This window comes from Myripristis murdjan, chromosome 9 (assembly GCF_902150065.1).
Source record: "Myripristis murdjan chromosome 9, fMyrMur1.1, whole genome shotgun sequence".
Classification (NCBI taxonomy): domain Eukaryota; kingdom Metazoa; phylum Chordata; class Actinopteri; order Holocentriformes; family Holocentridae; genus Myripristis; species Myripristis murdjan.
Window position 1 is genome coordinate 30,791,315 of NC_043988.1, and position 19,256 is coordinate 30,810,570.

At 40.0% G+C, this 19,256-nt stretch overlaps 1 protein-coding gene across 1 annotated transcript in view; it reads left to right on the top strand.

Annotated features, from left to right (window-relative positions):
• ppil2 (peptidylprolyl isomerase (cyclophilin)-like 2) overlaps positions 1–19,256 on the top strand; it is a 40,036-nt gene that overhangs the window by 1,595 nt on the left and 19,185 nt on the right. Inside the window, 13 exon segments of the mRNA XM_030060072.1 lie at positions 1,157–1,206; positions 1,407–1,452; positions 1,817–1,879; positions 3,200–3,251; positions 3,913–3,964; positions 4,428–4,519; positions 4,781–4,870; positions 5,005–5,080; positions 5,366–5,526; positions 9,949–10,024; positions 11,134–11,240; positions 15,240–15,329; positions 17,861–17,894. Coding sequence (XP_029915932.1) covers positions 1,157–1,206; positions 1,407–1,452; positions 1,817–1,879; positions 3,200–3,251; positions 3,913–3,964; positions 4,428–4,519; positions 4,781–4,870; positions 5,005–5,080; positions 5,366–5,526; positions 9,949–10,024; positions 11,134–11,240; positions 15,240–15,329; positions 17,861–17,894 — 989 coding nt within the window.

A 19,256-nucleotide genomic window follows, 5' to 3' on the forward strand; every position in this document is an offset into this window, starting at 1 on the left:
CTTGTATAAACAGTGAACTTGATTCCACATTAGAAGCAGTCAGCCCAGTCGATGCTTTTTCCACTGAAGACAAATCAAAAGCTGAAGTTTTGACACACATCCTTCATTTCAGCTGTTACTGACTGCAAGACAAATGCTCTGAATAATAAAATAATGTCATTATCAAAAACAGGCTGTGATTACTATTTGATTAAAGCAGTTTATTTGTAAAATAAACAAGAACAGTTTGATATCTCAAGATGGATTTTAACCAGTGATCAGAAGAAAACAAATTTTGATATGCCAGAATAATGTGATAATTATAGGCAATGCCACTGCTAGTAGCTTTGTAAGAGATTTTACAAATAGACTGTAAATGCACTGTGCAACACTGATAATTATGCCAGTGTTGTTGTCAAGGAGGAAAAAAAAAAAACGTCTGATTAATAAATGCCTTTCAAATATTTTAATCTGGACGCGAAGAAGCTGTATTGAAGTAATTTTAGTAGTAATTTTCCACGTTTAGCTTGCCTTCTATCCACATTCTTGCACTTTTAGATAAAATGTACCGTATCCATGTCAAAACTTTATTCTTATTTTAGCTTCTCTACACTTACACAAATAGATTTCAATGTATTTTTTTGGTTAGCGATGATTCTTAGTTTTGTTTGGCTACCTGCAGCAGCTTAAATCTCATAACCTCATAGGCAGAACCTTTAAGCCTTGACCGAGGTCCCGGTTCAACCCTAAAAATGAAAAGGACCTTTATGTGTGAGCCTCTAGTCTTTGATCAGCAGCGTCTTAACATGCACTTTTGCAACTAGGCTTTTTATGCATTTGTTTACTCTATGATTTTTGTTTTATTTGCCTGTTGTCTCTCAGATCTTTTTTGTTTACCTTACTGTGACTTTTGTTATTTGTCATGTCTGTATTGTGGGGATGCACGGTAATATCAGCACGCCATCAGTATCAGCCAATATCAGCTTTAGAAAGAAATATTGGCATTTGATGCAATTAGGTGGAAAAAAATATGTGCATATATCAATGTCAGCATCAGCGAGCCACCAAAAAAGTTGGAAAATATCGGCAAATTGGTTGTTGGCAGAAAATCCATTATCGTGCATCCCTAATTCATTATCCTTCCCCTAATTTATGAGTGGATTTTATCTCCTGACAGGTACATTACATGTACAGAATACACTCACTTCTATGGCGGGAAGCGAACAGGTATGTGGGTTTTCGATTTTCTTCTCTAAGTTTTCCACTCCAATTTTACTTCGACCAGAACTTTCCGTTGCACCTTTATGAGTTATGTTATTTTCTTAGCAGGTTATTTTCTATACTGAATTTTCATCGAGGCTGCTGAGCCTATTTTCATAGCTGGTTGTTGTTAACCAGCGTTATTCCTTTTTATTTTTCCTTGTCAGAAATTCCACAGGCGAACTTCAGACGGCTCCCGTTTGACCACTGCAGGTAAGACATTTTCTTTTCCATTCGTAGGAGAGGCATGTAAGATCGGTCATTTTATGTCTTCTGTGCATTTATTTGGAATTGGCTTACAGCATAAAACTACACGGTACATGTAACTGATGTGACCCACTGTATTCATCCTGCGGGTCGGGGTGCAGGGTCACCCAGCGACTGCAGACGTCCTGCAGGAGGAGGAGGTCGAGATAATTATTCATTTCACAAGACACAAAATGAAAAAACTTCAGCTGTATATTGGTTGTACACTGAGTTTACACTGTTGCTGACAGAGTAGTTTTTTGCTGAGTAATTGTTAATCGTGTACCGTTTGTCTCATTTTGACCAAACTCTTTACTTTTAAACGTTTCAGCTTGTCACTTCAGCCGTTTGAGTATCCTGTCTGCACACCGGACGGAGTCGTCTTTGACCTGCTGTGAGTAAATGATGCGAAAAACAAATCAGACTGAAAGTGTGCTGACTCTGTTAGCTATTCCCTGTCAGCTGTCATGCCCTGCTCATTTAAAGTCCCCATGAGTGACCTCACACGACTTCCTGTAAAAAAACAGCATCTGAAGTAGTGACATCATCCTGCACCAGTGGGTGTAAATTAAAATTCAACCAATCAGGGGCACCCCGGAGTGCGTACCACATGTTAAGGCTGAGTCCTGATTGTACCATCCTGGGTTTGAATCTGACCTCAGGCCATTTGCTGCATGTCGTCCCCTGTCTCTCTCTCCCCTGCCTCTCCTGTCTCTCTCTACTGTATCTGTCAAATAAAGCAGAAATGCCCAAAAAAATCTTTAAAATAAATAAAATTTAACCAATTAAACCTCCTCTCATCCTCCCTTATCCACCTAACCCCTCAAATAAAATTTTCTCTCAAGCCTCCAATAAATATTTTTGTTAGAACTATTTGATCCGCAAGTTTGAGGATTCTTTGCTAACAAACACAAATTTGTGTTTTCTTATATAAAAACATAACAGACAATATGTCTTTTTATTAGAAGCTTTTTTTTTTTTTTTTTAACTCCCAAATATCAATATCAGTATTAGTGGCCCAAGAAATCCAGCACTGAATAGGCTCTACTAAATTGTAGTGAACAGTCTGAATGCAAATCAAATCAGTTGTGTGTCATTGTTTTTTCTGGTTTTTTTTCTGTTTTATTTTTCATTCACTATGTAATATCAGTGCATGGGCTAGAGACTGCTGATGCCAAAAAAAGGCTATTATTGTAGTCTTGGCAGGATGAAGCGCTGCCAGGAATATTCACCAAACTGAAATATGGTGATGAACAGTCGAGACGACTGAGAGGCAGAGAGAATGCACTTTTTACCTCAAAATGAATCATAACCGGGTCGTGTTTTGTAGCCGACGTCTCCCAGCGTTTCTAATCCATGACCCATTTGAGATGTTTAGACTCACACACTACATGGACAACAGAAACATTCAAAAATGATCAGTATCAGAAATCAGAAACAAAACTTTTTTTTGTGCTTGAAAAACACTTACACCTGAAGTTGTATGCTCATTGCTGTGTTGCTGACCTTTAATTTATGTCACTTTTATTGGCTTAAATCATAAACAGGCTGCTGGAAGAGCTGGAAGACATTAGTATCACACTGGGCAAACAAAAAAGCAGAAAATCGTTAAATGTTATAGACGATTTTTTTTCCTTTTTTTTTTAAGCACCATCTTTTAGCTCATAATCTGTGTTGCAATTAACATCATCTTCCTTTCTGGCCTCTGTCTCAGGAGCATTGTTCCATGGATCAAGAGGTATGGAACTAATCCGATCTCCGGAGAGGTAAGGAAACAATGAATAATACCAGCCTGCGGCCTGATAGCATGTGTACTCCACTGGCTGCTTTATTGCAGATTGCAGATTGCAGATTTGAAATTTTGCCTCAGGGGCTCACAATTTCAGATACAAACATGTTTTATTTTAAGCAGATGCTTTCTCAAACACAAAGAATATTTGCTTCCTTTTTTTTTTTTTTTTAAATGCCTCATCAGGGGAACCATCAGATTTATTATCGCACTTATCTTTTCTTAAATATTTGTTAAGAATTGAACAGATGAAGAGTTTCCATTGTTATTTCAGTGTCACTCTAATCCTGGCCATACTTACAACCAAGTCTGAGCCTATCAAAGACCTGTCCAAGAAAATATGAATATTAATTATTTAATGGCTGAATGTAAAAATCGAAAAGTTTGTAGGGCTTGCAAACACTGGTACGGGTTAAAATGTTGCAAAACTTTCAGGAATCGTCTATAAATCTTGACAGTCTACAATGATAAGCTGTTTAAATTCCTGAATCAAATATACAGAGACCCCCAGCACCCATATGATAGTATTTTAATAATTCATTCCCTTGAATTAAAGGGTACATATCACTTCATTGTACATAAGATAAATGTTTTGATGGGCTCCCAGTAACACCTTGTTTTTTTTCTCATTTCTACAGAAACTTGAAGCAAAGTCCCTCATTAAGCTCAACTTCAGCAAGAACAATGATGGTAAATATGCATGTGTTTAATGTACTGTAGCAATTCGAAAATGTTAACGTAAACCCAGGGAAGCCAGGTTTTCTACATGTTTAAAACTTGGGTTTACATTTTGTGTCAGCTCTCTTACTGACACAGTGGGAGTAAAAGTAACAGAGTAACAGAGTTCCCATCATGAAAAGCAGCCAGCAGCAAAGAGTGAAAGGGTCAGCGCCGCAGTTGCCTGACAGTTTTGCCGTGTATGGATGGCTAGAAAAGAAAGTTTATGCTAAGGTGAGCAGTAGAGGGCAAAAAAAAATTTTTTTTTTTTGGGATGAGAGCAATTTAGAACAAGTGGAGGAGGAAGAGGTGGGAGAAGAGATATGATTCAGTGGGGAAGGCATGACAAGAGCTTCTTCTCGACTCCTCAAGATTAGTTTTCAGCCCGTGGCTCCGCCGCTCTGACTGCTTCTGACTTGCTTTCATTTTATTCCAGGAAAGTATCACTGCCCGGTTCTGTACACTGTCTTCACAAATAATTCTCACATTGTTGCCAACAAGGTCACCGGCAACGTGTTTTCTTATGAGGTTGGTGAACTCACACACTTTCTCAGCATTTATCTTCACATAAAACGCTTTTTCTGGCACGGATCGATGTCTAAATTCATGCACACATACAGGGTATTACATTTTATTGATTTGAAATTTAGGTCATTTTGCTATAAAGCTTACTTCTGCCGCACAAAAAGAAGATAAAATGAATTTCATGTATATTTCTGCAGACATCACTGACATAAGTTTGTGCACAGTGAGATCTTAGGCTGATTAGGTATGTCTGTTTGCTTTCAGGCGGTGGAACAACTCAACATCAAGACCAAAAGTTTTAAAGATCTGCTGACCGACGAACCTTTCGCCAGAAAAGACATAATAACGCTACAGGTGCGTTGTTGCTTTGGGATTGACTGCAAAACTGAAAGTGCATGATGTAAAGAAAAGCAATCTTAGCTGAAAAAAAAAATTTTTTTTCCTGATGGAGAAACTGTTGATAAACCACAGTGTTTTTTCTCTCTCAGGACCCCACAAATCTGGACAAATTCAATGTTTCCAACTTCTTCCATGTGAAGAACAACCTCAAAGTGTTGGATCCAGGTGAGTCGCCACAGCAGTGATTTGTCACATGCACCTGTAGCCATGAGCAATCATTTCTGAATTGGTTATATCAGGGTGGGAATTACATTTAGTTAATTTAAATCTACCGTTAAAGTGATTTTACATGATTTGGGTTAAGCATTTAATTACCACTGCAGCCCTCTGTGCAAAATATGTGCACAGTCAGGGGCCTGTAAAGTGTTTTGGATAAAACTGTCTACCAAAAATCAATTATCTATTTCCTCCCGTGCTTCCTCCTCATCTGCTTTTCCCGACATGATTCAGATGAGGAAAAGGCTAAGCTGGACCCGGCGTATCACCTGAAGAACACCAACCAGGAGACGAGGGAGACCCTTGCTGAGCTGTATAAGGACTATAAGGGCGACGAGCTGCTGGCTTCAACCATGAAGGAGCCGGAGGCCAAGAAGACAGACAAGTTCAACGCTGTAAGAAGAACCTTATCATACCTACGCTAAGCTTTTCCCAGAGCGTTCGATAACCAGCAGAGGCATGCGAGTCTCAGGGAGAGGAATATGACACGTAAAGTGAGTGAGGAGAGGGAAAATTGCTTCAAGAAAATGACAGAAACTGCAGTGAAGCTGGCATGATTGAAAAGCTATTTTTTTCTGTTAAAAATTCTTGTTTTTTTCTGCAATATGCTGTAGAACTGTAGAAAATCCCACTGATAATGGAAGAAAGATTTAAATCACTGAAACAGATTGAAATAGCCAGAAAAAAAATGAGGCATAACATGAAACATGTATATGGACTATGCAATCAGTTGTGGGTGGAGCCTGTATATGGAGCCTGTGGCATAAAGGTTGCTGGTTCAAGTCCCCAGGTAGTAAGACACATTGGTGGAAAAAAAAACCCCACTCAAATCCCTTACTGAAGTATAAAAATGATATGAGAATCAATTTATTTCCAGTAACTAGAAATAAATATTTTAATGTTGTAGCTTTAACTGCTCCACATGCCATTGGATAGTTTAAGCTCTATCAAAATCTATCATATTTAATAAGAATATTGCATGTTTTGTATGTTAAAGTTTATAATGCAAAGTAACTAGTGTGCCTACATGTGTCAGAAATTTCCCTATGACACTTTGTGCAGTAAAAATATAAAGTCTCAAGGAGGGGATACTACAAATACCAATACTAGTAGACAAAAACTGTACTCAAGTAAATGTATTTTGTTACTTCCCAGTTCTGAAATCTGGGTCTGCTGTCAGCCAGCCAAATGCTGATAAAATTTGGCTGTGGCTGCTTTGTCTCCTCCAATAACCGGCCAACATTTAAATACCCTATTGTGTTCTGAAAATCCTTTTTGGCTGATAAGACACAGAAACTGTCTGAATTTTATAATCCATCAGCGGCTGGCAGAAGAGAAAAGGGGGAAAAAAAACGTCAGTTATCTGGCCTGGATAGTTCATGTTTTTGAGAAAGTCTTCAACATGAGCTGTCATGTGTGTCCTTTCATGATGAATCTCCTGTCAGATCACTTTGAAGGCTCGGCTGTTTTAGTGATTTAGGCGGCCGGGTGAACTGGCAGTTTCACAGCCTGTAACGTCAACCTGACAACCAGCAAGCATCCGTCTTGCTGAAGTGCCCTCGAGCAAAGCGCTTAATGCCAAACAGCTCCTGGTTCTGTTCTCTAGCTGACCTCTGACCTCCCTGTGGACCACGACAAGAAAAAAGACTTTTCCCGCAGGACTCAGCATATTCAAGATACTTTCTTACTTACTTTTCCAGCAGTCAGCCTTCATCAGTGTCATTACTAGTAACAATCATAATCCTAGTTTCCACAGGTGTTTATCATGATAGTCACCTAGGATAGTTTCTTCTTTTTCTCACAGGTTGACAAGGTTAATATATCAACATGACATCACACTGCAAAAAGCAATATTGCATACCAATCACTAGGCTGTACAAAACATGAAAAGATACACTTAGTAGTTAATAGGTTACACATACATCGTGCATAAAAACATCCCTTCATACATTCAAATCATCACTATAACAATCTACAGTGATTTATTTATAGCAGCCTGTCGAGGGAGATGGTAAAAAATATAGAAAAGTTTATTAAAAAGTGTTTTTCAAAATATTACTGTCATGGACTGAGGACATCAGGTAAAAAAAAATCATAAATCAGTGTCTAACTGATGAATAAACACGTGCAGCATGGGTTTATCATGCATCACAGGCACAGCAGTCCACCGAAGAGTTGCTGTGGAAATATTTCTTCAAAAAAATTACTGATTTGGACTGAAAGCATCAGGCAAAAACTATTCATAAATCAGCATGTGACAACAGCGTGGTTCCTACAAGAACCGCTGAAATAAGATGTTATTATCATCAGTGTTTTGTTTGTTGAGATATTGGAGACTAGGTATTTTCACGAAAAATTTATTTTTGTTTGTCACACTTTTCAGATTAAATTATGTTTAGCATTGTTTTGATGGTGAAACTGACTGGACTTGTGCTGTTGCAGTGTGTACTCTTGATTTATATGGTGGAAAAGTGCAGTATTTGAGTTGTGCACAGGAGGGAGCCAAATATACAGAACATCAGTGTGGGGAACATCTCATTTGACCCCGTCAAGGTAAATCCCTGTGTTCAAGACAAACAATCAAGCTGTACAATGCAGTATGGGAGAGTAACGATATTTTTCTGCACTTTTAAAACAGCAGAAGTTAAAAAACGCCGTGTCGCTATAGTTTCTGTGTTTGATGACAAAATTTAAACAACAGCAGGTGAACCTCTTGATGTTTATAAAGAAGATGCGTAGGTGTGAAACACTGACTCATGTGACAAGACAGTTGGTACAAAGACCTTCTGGGCTTGGAAATGCACAGCAATTTGATTTTCTTGATTTAATAACTGCGCTCTGAATAGTTACCGTAACCCGCTTAATTCCCTGCTCGTTGGTCACAGGTTTAACTGGTAGTGGAAACGAGGACAAAGACAGTCAACTAAGTAAGCCACAGTAACTGTATTATTTTTTAAAACTCTTCTGCTCTTACACTGAATGCTCACCGTCTTCATTTGCTGACTTAAACAACTGGGTTTTTTTTTTTTTTTTTAAAGTGGATTCAGCTTCAATTACATCAGTAGTTTACTTTTTTGTCAGCTCTCCTTAGATGACATGTCTCGTTTTTTTTTTTTTTTTTTTTTTTTTTTACGCCGCAGCTTTTCCCTGAAATGCTCTGTCTTTCGACGTTACGCGAGTTCACAGCCGAGGTGACGCTCTGACAGCCTCTGAGAGAACAGGGAATATAGGTCAGACAGAGCACACAAGGTAAAGTCTGCTCTTTCATGCGCCTTCACCACAAGAACTAGAGCAGAAGAATGCTAAGCCCAGGACTGCAGAGATGGCTTTTTTCTCTCCTCCTCTTTCATCTCCCTCAGTTGTTATTGTCTGGACTTAAATAATTCCTCCGGTGTTGACCACGTTGTTTGTGGGATTGTGGCGGTTCCATATTTCCACTCCATTTATGTATTCAGCCATGGTTTTAAGCACAAAGCACCTTGAGGCAACCCCACTAGCCCTTAATTATGAGATGGTGGAAATCTCTCCAAACCGGGGTGGGGGCTCCACTCCTAATCATGTAGCGGCTGCAAAGCTACCATTAAGCTAGTTTGCGTTAAAGCAATTGGACCAGCTGAGCTCTTGGCAGGAGGGTGCCGTAGTGAGGGAGACCTTCAGCTGCAGAGGAGCCCTGTTCAAGCCTGTTTATATAAGCTGCACAAACACAATGCCAGAGCACACCTCAGAGCTAGGGGCTTATACACTATATTTGTGGATCATCAGCAGTTGGCGGCAAAACAAACAAAAGAAATAAATGCAAATTGGCCAAAGGGCAAAAAAAAAGATCCTAATATGTTCTATCATTACTGAAACAGAGGAAACATACTTCATCTGACCGTTGGTGTTTTTTGATGTTTGTTCTTCAAGGACATCCATAATCACCAATAGAAGCCAAGCATTTCTCCAATGAGTCGCTTTATTCGCTGTACTTCAACAAAAGGAAAACAGATTTTTAATATAAATGTTAAAGGTGCGGTGAGAAGCAAGTGTTTAAAATGTGGGGATGAAATTCAGTCATTCTAGTCTAGAGGTACCAATAGTGTGGAGCTTCGGCCAGCAAGCATTTGATCGCGTGACTTCAAGCCTCGTTAATAAAGTAAGAGTGTTAGCTCTGTTGAAGTGCCCTTGAGCAAGAACTGAAACTTTCCAGCTCCACAGGTGCTGTTCTGTTGTTGTTGACATCTGTCTTCTGAACTTCCTGTGGACTTTATTCCTGTGGGCATCGAAAACTTCTTTGTCTTTGGATTCGTCTTCCGATTTTTCTTCTTCAGATTCTTCTTCGGGTTCTGCCAGTTCCACTTAGAATTCAGGTTCTTCTTTGGATTTGGATTCATCCTCTACCTCTTCTTTTTCTTTGTATGCTTTTTCAGCCTCGACTTTGACTTCGGCTTCTTCTTCACTTTTTCTTTGACTTCGGCTTCTTCTTCACTTTTTCTTTGACTTCGGCCTCCTCTTCTTCTGCTTCTTCAGCTTTTTCTTCTACAGCAGCAGCCTCTGCTTCTTCTTCGGGTTCTTTTTCCGCGTCTTCATCTTTGGCTTCTTTTTCTTCGCTTTCTTCTTCCAACAACAGCATACCACAACATACCATATATTTCACTCTCTGGCCTGCTCTCTCTCTCTAACCTTTTAGCATTTGAAGACACCCCTCACGAAATAAGATAATTGGCACAAAAATACAAGTATAATCTTAAAAAATGTAAATCTATTTGTAAAAGGATTGTTAAAAACATGTCATTTTCAGTAATTACTTTATCTTTCATCTGTGTGTTTCCCCCCAGGCTCACTACTCCACAGGCAGAGTCTCGGCCTCCTTCACGTCCACAGCCATGGCTCCTGCCACCACACATGAAGCAGGTACGTGAACATCTCGCACGAAAACCTCCTTGGATTGTCAAGAGAAAGAAGCATTCAGTGCTTTTTTAAAATCTTTATTTATCTGTCGAGGGCTGACTGGGCTTGAATGCTCTTTTTCTTTTCTTTTTTTTTTGTTTCCTCAGCAAACCCCTGCTTAACGCTCACTCTGTTAAATTTGTTCACAACTGGGAGCTGCCCAGTGCAGCCACAGCCTTTTACTGTCAGCAGCTCCACTCCAGTCATGTGGGCTGATGCAACTTCGTAGTGGGTTTAATACTTAAGACGTGGGGTGGAAAATATTTGGATTTCGTGATCTAATTCAGCTTTCTGAAACACAACCATATATCTATATATGTTCCATATTAACGTATGCAATTAGTCTTTACATAAAATACAGCAGTGAGACATGTATAGCATCTGTTTACAATATAAATGTTGAAATGTGGGTTGTAGTTCTGTATAGTGTGGTAACAATAACCATATCTCTATCAAAGTATCTCTGACTCACATTTCTGTCATTAAATAAAATTTTGTCCAACAAAAAAAGACTATGTACATACATTGATATATGTGTGTGTGTGTGTGTGTATATGCTTTCTTTAATATTCAACCAATGTAAAAATGTCACAAATTGACTCAAAACTGAGTTACAGAATGATAAAACTGGCCAATAGAACCAAATGAAAAAATGAAAAAGATGGAAATAAGTATATAATATGTTTATTTATAAAAGCTAGTGTGTAAAAAATGTGATTTTTTTTTTTTTTTTTTTTTTTTTTTAAAGCCAGTGCTGATTTTTCATCATAAGCCCCTCAGATGCGGCATTTGGTGTTTAGCCAAGGCTTTTCTTGAGGCGGCGCTGCTCAGGCGTGTCGTGGGTTCAAAGGTCTGAGATGCTGCCAGGAGCGAGACCTCGCAGAACCTCATAAATAATCCACAAAATCATGGATTTAATTCTCAGACGGCACAGACAGAGCTCGCCTGATATGCCATTCATGATCCCAAATGTCATCCATTGTGAAAAATGCCTGCAACATGTGCAAATCAGTCTTTGATAAGTTGTAAAAATGCTTCTGCTTCCATCACGTTTTTTTATGTTGCTTCTGCAGATGCCATTGCAGACGACGCCGTGCGTTACCAGTACGTGAAGAAGAAAGGCTACGTCCGTCTTCATACGAACAAAGGAGACCTCAATCTGGAGTTGCACTGTGATAAGGTAATAATGTGTGTACGCGCACACTTACACACCGGTCAAATTTGTGTTTCATAACCCTTAAAAAATGCTTACTGTAATACTGGAAAAGCAAGGTAATCAGGACAAAATAAACTTCTCCATTGATTAAGCCCACATCCACTTGACTTGACCTTGTGTTTAAAAATTTCCATTTGCTCATTCAAGTATCTAACCACAGAGAAGGAAGGCATTTTAATTTCATATGAAATCATATGGAGTATGTCTTTCTGAGTCCTTGGGACCTAAAGGCAAATGAGGACGGGCAGCGTTGAAAAGGTATGAATAATAATAAGAGGAAGCGGCAGCAATATCTTCATGTGTTTACCACACTAACAGACCTGAGGCAGTGAGGCTAGAATTTATTCACCACAAAGTAAATGTTTTAGATTAAAAATGCTCACCGTGTGAAACAGCAAAATGAAACAAAAGAAGCATATTTTGCTTTTAAGATGAAACCAGGTGTTTTTTTTTGTTTTTTTTTTTAATTCCAAGGCTCTGATTCAGACCGACAATATTCATGTGTGTGAGTGAGTTTATATCAGTTACACTGACAAGGAGATGCGTCTGGCAATGCATTGGTATGGGCTGCGCGGGCGGTTAAATCTCATTTAGGGCGGCACATCCAAAATATCGAAATCAGCCCTTTGCAGCATTTGTCCCCTGGCCTGCCAAGTGTTTTTTTTTTTGTTTGTTTGTTTTTTTTCTCGTGTTGTGTCTCATGGTTTAGGTGCGGGACCCCAGAGAGACAGCGTGAGCTCCAGCGACACATCTCTGCCCTAGTAACCAGCGGCTGTTTCTGCTCCATTTTCATTGGCTTCCTTGCTGTCGAATCAGAATAATGAAGGGGAAAGTTGCAGCGGTTAAGCAGCCCTCCCCCTCCCCACCTCCCCATCTCCCTCCCCAGTGGTTTTCACTCAGGATTGCAGCTCTATTCGTGGTCTGCTGTTTATGAATTAATGAGCGTCGCCTCACTGTCACAAACACTCTTGATCACACAAATCCAGGGTCCACCTCCCCGTAAAGTGCCCATTTGCTCACCCAGCTATGGGCCGCCTCCTTCATGTCTGCCCTCAACTTGGGTGAAATGTGAGGGGGAGGATGCCGGAGGTAGAAAACTTAAGCCCACACCTTAGTGACGCATCATATCGAGGAAAATACGGATCCGTAATATTCAAACACACATCCCAACGCTGCGCCTGCAGTTGATAGACTTCAGCCAAGAAGGGCAAATAAGGGTGACTGTGTTGAATTAATTCAGGCTGCCTGTAGGTCCGTAAAATACTCCGTCTTAAATTCAGTTTCATAAATAGTAGGTATTAAAAGTCATTAAATGTCCTTAAATTTTGAATTCATGAAATTTTAATTTCTGTATAAGCATTTTGATGTACCCAACTAACTTTATAATTACTCACCTCTCATACTTACCTTAAGAGGAAAAAAAAAATCGGATTCTTGGTACTTACCTGTACCAAATTCTCATAATAACAGCTCATCTAGTTAATAACTCACCATATTCCTGCCTAAAACTGACCTCTTCAGCGTGCAAAATATATAGTACTTACCTTTATACTTACAGCAATGTTTAATTGAATAAGAAAAGGGCATTTAAAAAAAAAACAGTCTTAAGTTTTGTTAAAATCTTGTCTTTCAAAGCTTTAAATTTGACCCTCTGATACCTATAGATTTTAGATAATAAAAAAAAAATTACAAACAAAACTTTAGAATACCGTCTAGCCATAACAGTTTGTCCTGATTACCTTTTCCCTGTAATTCCATGTCACACTGGGTTTCATTTTAGTAAGAAAGGCGCCTCCAGTGTCGGATTTGCGTGGAGAATAAAGAGAAATGAAACGTGAAATCTATTCAGTGATATCGTCTCCCAGGACTCTCAGTGAATGCATCCAGTTCTGGTGGGAAAAAAGCGTTCACATCAATATTTTCTGACTGCATATAACTCAGAGAGGATAAAAAAAAAATACAGTGCCCTTCCTCCCTCTTACATCCATCGCCGTCTATATTCGCAGTTTGGTCTGTAATCGTGTGGTATAAATAGTTGGAAACGAGAAGAAACTGTAGGCGTAGCTGAAATTGGAAATCTTTTTTTTTTTTTTTGTTTGTTTTTGCTTTCAGCATTAGTAGACATTTTTTCCATGCTTACATCACTGATTACATTTTTAGGCACCAAGGCGTATATGTAAATTGGATTGGAATTTTTAAACCTCAAGCCAGCGCAGTCACACACACACACACACACACACACTCAGACACTAACAGTCAGCATCACAAGGCAGCAGCAGCCTGGTGGTTACAGGACAGCTACAGGTTGCAGGACTGCCTTCCAAACCGCTTTCTGCCATAGTGTCCTTGAGCAAGGCGTCGTACTCCTGGTCCTGCTCCTGTAGCACTGCTCAGTGAACAGCAGTGTGTGATTGAAGCAGCACTGAGCAGCTCTCAAGTGTGAAACATAGTGAGAGACTGAGGACGGTAGCCAGCAGCCAAATACTAAACGTTGGCTTGGGCTTCTAAGTCTGTTCATACGTAGTAGTAGTCTATCGTGTCAGACGGTGTACGGGTTCTATTTTGGTTCTAGTAATTTGTAAAGAGGAGCTCACGCACCAAAAGAAAGTAGTCAGTATGCCTTTACAAAAACAGGGCCACAGTGAGGCTGATGCTCAGACCAGAGGCTTTTTATTTAATAAACCTTCATCCCAAAGTGCGCAAAAAGTGAATTTGTTAAAAATGAGGAGACAAAGTCATCAGTGAAACACTGATGGTAGTCTGATGGACTGAAACATGCTTTTCTTTTTGTCACCGCCCTTTTTCATTTTGTACTCTTTTAGTGCATACACTTTTTGTAGTCTTTTACAACTACATTTATTAAATAAGAGGACTTTCATTTGAAGATATAGTGCCTGATGTTATTTGGTCTGCAAGTTCCTCTTTACAAATTACTACTTTGATGAAACCAACACCCGTAGTGCTCTCCTCCAAGGCGCAATATCAGTCCTTTTCCAATTTCGTCTGTTTTTTGTTACAGGAATCTTGCTGGTGAAATGGCAAAAGTAATTCGGTTTCAGTTTATGCAGCTCTTTAAAACACTAAGCCAGTTGGTTCGGAGTTTATGCATTATGAAACTAAAAGGAGGCAGAGCGCAAACGGCAAAAGTAAGATGTAAGAGAAGCACAGGCAGCCGAGTTTAGAAAAACATGTCAGACGCAGTGAAAGGCCAACGGATAAAAAAAGGGTTTCAAGAAAGTGTCGGCTGGTTCTTGGAATCCACCAGCCATTGTTACCAGTTAATAAAACAGTTAGTTTCCTGACCCGACCCTCCTCTCCCCCGCTGCTCCCCAGGGCCGCTGATGTAAATAACAGTGTGTGTGTGTGTGTGTGTGTGTGTGTTGTCTGGTTTGAATAAGGTCTGAACAAAGCTGTCACAACTTCTCAAAATGTATGAAATAGATTATTTTGGGCTTTAACTGTATCATAAAGACACAGAATTATACACCTATTGTGGTTAAAAGCTGTCAGTCTCAGCCTGGGATTTATGTTTCATAAACCTTCCATATATAGTGAGATTTAGCACTTTGCAGGATTTGATGCTGCGCTCCTTTTGTGTTGAAATGCAAGGTGAACATTCATGGAGAAGCTCCGGTCAGCGTCACAGAGAATGATGCACTGGCCCGCAAAATAGAGACTACAGACGACATCAGGCTGTGTTGTTATAAATCCACAAGACCAGTCTAATCGAAATGTTACAGGCTTGAGTGTGTGAGCCAGCGGGCTTATCAGATGGTTTCCTCCCATTACAGATGTTTTGTTGAATTTGGCCCACAACACCTCCGGAAAGCTCAACAGTGATTTCTGGATAATAGTTTGAAAAAAGTTTATTTTTTTTCTCTCTCTCTCTCTTTCTCCCTGTGCTTTTTTTTTTTTTTTTTTTTTTTTTTTAATTAACTGGTTCACGCTCTCCTTGCCCCTTAGGTTCCCAAAGCCGGAGAGAACTTCATCCGCCTGTGTAAGAAAGGCTACTACGACGGAACGATCTTCCACAGGTCCATTCGTAATTTCATGGTAAGGACATGAGCGAGTTGAAAATATTCCTCCCTCCTTACAGCTCTCACTAAAGCATCAGGCGGGTTTAGTGGTTAGACTCTTTTGATTCCCTAAACAGCCAAGTTTTCTTGTGAAAGCTGTGATATAGCGGTGAATGAAAGGGTGAACTATGATCTCCTGTCTGTAATTGTTATCGAGCGAACATACGCTGATATAAACAAAAATGAGTCACATTTTTGGAAAAGCTTATATTTCCCATCAGAGGATATCCTTGGTCATTTTCAACCCAGGTTACAATGTTGATACCCGTACTGTACTTGTTTTTGGCCTCACAAACCATTATTAATATCCTTTCTGAAAATCTGAATCTGAACAGCAGAGTTAAATACATCTTTAAATTGTCCACTGAAAAAAAAAAAAAACAGTTGTAAACAGAGCTTTCTACAGGCTTTATTTAGAATTTATGATACAACATCGCCTTGCTTAAATCCACACTGTTTTGCCTCGAACTTGGCCGATGCTGCGTTTACTTGAACTCAGACCTCGAGATTTCCTGTCCTGTAAATTGTGTTCATGGAGTCAACTCGGGAAAGACGGACGCTTCTTTCCTTGGTCTTGCCTATGGAAGAAAATCGAGATTTTCTTCTTGTGGTGAGCCTTCGTCTATCCCGAGTTGACCCGTTGAGCACCGTGTTGTCGCAGCTCACAAATGTACAAGCTGCAAGTGAATGCAGCAGGAGAGTGTGAATCCATACAAGGCGGTGTGTCATCCTAAATGTTAAATACGACCTAATTAATGATTTGTTTGCATCCATTGTTCTTTTGGGTGGACAGTTTTCCAGATGGCTGTGGTGGGAGTTTCCCATTCATAAAAAAAAAACATATATATAAAGTTTTTTTTAAGCCAAAAACACCTGCCCTGATGGACGATGATAAAGCAGCTGCAGCAGAGCGTTCAGTTTCTCATCACTGAAGCGAGCAGTGAGGTTATATTGTTTGTTTAAAATGATAGGTATCAACTTTTTAATACGACCTAGGCTGAAAAATACCAAACCTATCTCTTAAAGTCTCATCTTCATGTAACTCTGATCAGTTTGACGCCAGCTATTGTGATGTTTACTGTGAATTCAGGTGATGAAAATGTTCAGACCAGAAAACTAGGTAAAAGGGTTTAGCTTCGTTTGCCATCTGCTCCGTCCCCGTGTCAGTGTCCTTTAGACATCAAACTCCTGCCTGCCTACGTTTTGTAATTTGCTCTGCTGAAGAACACCAGCTACATCCCTAAATGGAAAAGAATTGAAACACCAACCTCGCTTTCTTTCGCTGGGCTTCATTCATTCACCGCTTTATTACCTCGTCTTTGTTGCGGTAATTACGAATCTCTGTGTTTGCTCTCAGCTCTGAAGTGGCAAACACAGCTTTGTCTCCCAGCTCGCTCTCCTCCCCGGCCTTCCTTACCCAGACGGAGAATTTGAGATGACGGTTCTCTGATCAACTCCTCTGTGCATTTCAAGGCTGCCGCCCCCATAATTAAAGTAGCTCTGAAAGGATTTCAGGTCTCAAGAGAAGCCTTACCTTTCACCTGGTTTTCGTATATATATAGTGTGGCGAGCGGTGGAATGTTTTCTCTATATCCACTGTGTTACTTCTGTAAAGCTCAAAAAGAGAGTCTGGTAGCCTTGGAGAGAACAATATCTTTGCAGAAAGTGTTTTAAAGCGGTGCCCTGATGGGAACAGAAAGGTGGCCCTCTGTTCCTTTAAAGCACTTTATCAGGACCTTGCGCAGATACAACCTGCACTTTCACTTCTCACAATCTGACAACTGTACTTTTAAAGTGCGAGGCCCAGCGACCTGTCAACCCGAAGGCTCAAACAGTCACTGTTGAGCGCTGAAATAAGATGAGGCATGTCTGTTACACGTGAGCCTGCCGAGGTAAATGAAACTCTTGTCTTGCAATCTCTGTAAAAGCGTGAGACTGCGGCAGAATATCCTCACCCTCTCTAAGGAGCATAAAAAACAGCTTTGAAATGGGGAAAAAAAAAGCTTTTTCTGAAGCAGATTGAATGTATTATCAAAAGCAGATTTTAGCTGGCAGCACCGCCATAAAAAGACAAGAAACGGTTGCAGGTAACATTAAAGTTGCAGCATTCAAGATTTTTATGTTTCAAAGCACACATCTTATCTGTCTGGATGATAAAGTGGCACTGCAATAGGCAAATCTGAATCAGAATCAGAATTTATTGATTACTGATGCGTCGCTCGCACTTGCTCACATTCTCAAGAGAAGAATATATCATAATCCTAAGTGACATTATAAGAAATAGAGACAAAATAAGAAAAATAAAATAATGCACATTAGAAATTTGTAAAAAGTATGTGCATTAAGGATACATATGTGCACTTATCATGCAGAAATATCATAATACAGAAATAAGAAATTGAGCATACCTATATACACACAGGGGTATTGCACTGTTGAATTATTGTAAAGTCCTGCAGGTATAAATTATTGCACATCTAACCGAGAATGTTTTTTTTATGTTTCCAGATTCAAGGAGGAGACCCCACCGGCACGGGCACAGGTGAGATCAGGACTGCAGTGAAACCACACACACACACACACACACACACACACACACACACACACACACACACACACACACACACACACACACACACACACACACACACACATTTTGAATTACATAACACCTTTCTGTTGAAATATTAATAGCTCCTTTTTGGTAGCTTTGTGTCAATACTGCTTGCAACTCGGGATACAAGTCAAGAGAGTTACTAAATATACCCCGGAAAGGCTCAAGGGAGTGCAGAAGACACACACGCACACACACACCCACACACACACACACACACAGACATACACACACTTATACAGGGGGAAAGATGCTGCAGAGTGCTGAGTGGTCTGCAAAATAAATGGAAATGTAGGAAAGTCCATTCAGAGAGGTAGGGGGGGATCAACTCATGGGAATAGATTAAAGAATAAAGAATAGATGCTTTGAATGTTCTTTTCTGGAAAATGGCCTCAGGAATCAACAAAGCGGGCGTGCGGCCTCCTGGAGGGGGACCGACCCGCTAACATGTGGTCGCTCTCTCCTGTTTTTTAGAAAGAAAAACTCTGTTTGACTGCTCGGCTGCACAGTTAGCTTCCTGTGTCGATGTTATCTGTCCCCATCTGCCAGTGTGCTCTGTGGCGATGGGCGCTCTCTGCGAAATGTGTCCACAGCGAGACAGATTTATGAGGGTGCAGGATTCCTCACCTCTGGGTAAACTTCTCCTCGTCACTTGGACTGACAAGTGTTTGCACAAAACAAACCAGAAAACCTTTAACAGGCTGCAGTAATAGGCATTCTGGGGATTCCTCTGGGCCATTTTTTTTTTTTTGTACCCGTGATTGTGTGCTGTTAAAGCAATACTTCACCTTGGTATTTCAGTGGCATAACATAATGTAATTGTGCCTTTTTTGGCATGTATTTCTCACACTGTCACCAACATTATGCCTGCACAGGTGGCTGCTTCGATTGGTTGTATTAATGTCACTCACTTGCCTTTATTTTCCCTGTTTTAGTCTGGAAATCGAACCAAGACAATTTAGATTGTTTAGTTAGGGTCCCATTTCTGTTTCTTTAGATTGTTTTTGTCTTACTAAAACACAGAGAGGCACAGAGCTTCTTTCCTAAGCCAAACAATGCCCACTATATTTTGGGGCAAATAGTCCTGATGGTGACACAATAGCAGTAGTATCAAGTTGACAGTTGTAGTTAGACTAATTTTTGGCAAGAGAAAAACTGGTATGGCTATTTTCAAAGGGGTCCCTTGACCTCTGACCTCCAGCTCTCTGAATGAAAATGGGTTCTCCGGGCAGCCACGGCTCTCCCCTTTGCAGACATGCCCACCTTCTGCTAATCCCATGCAGTTTGGGC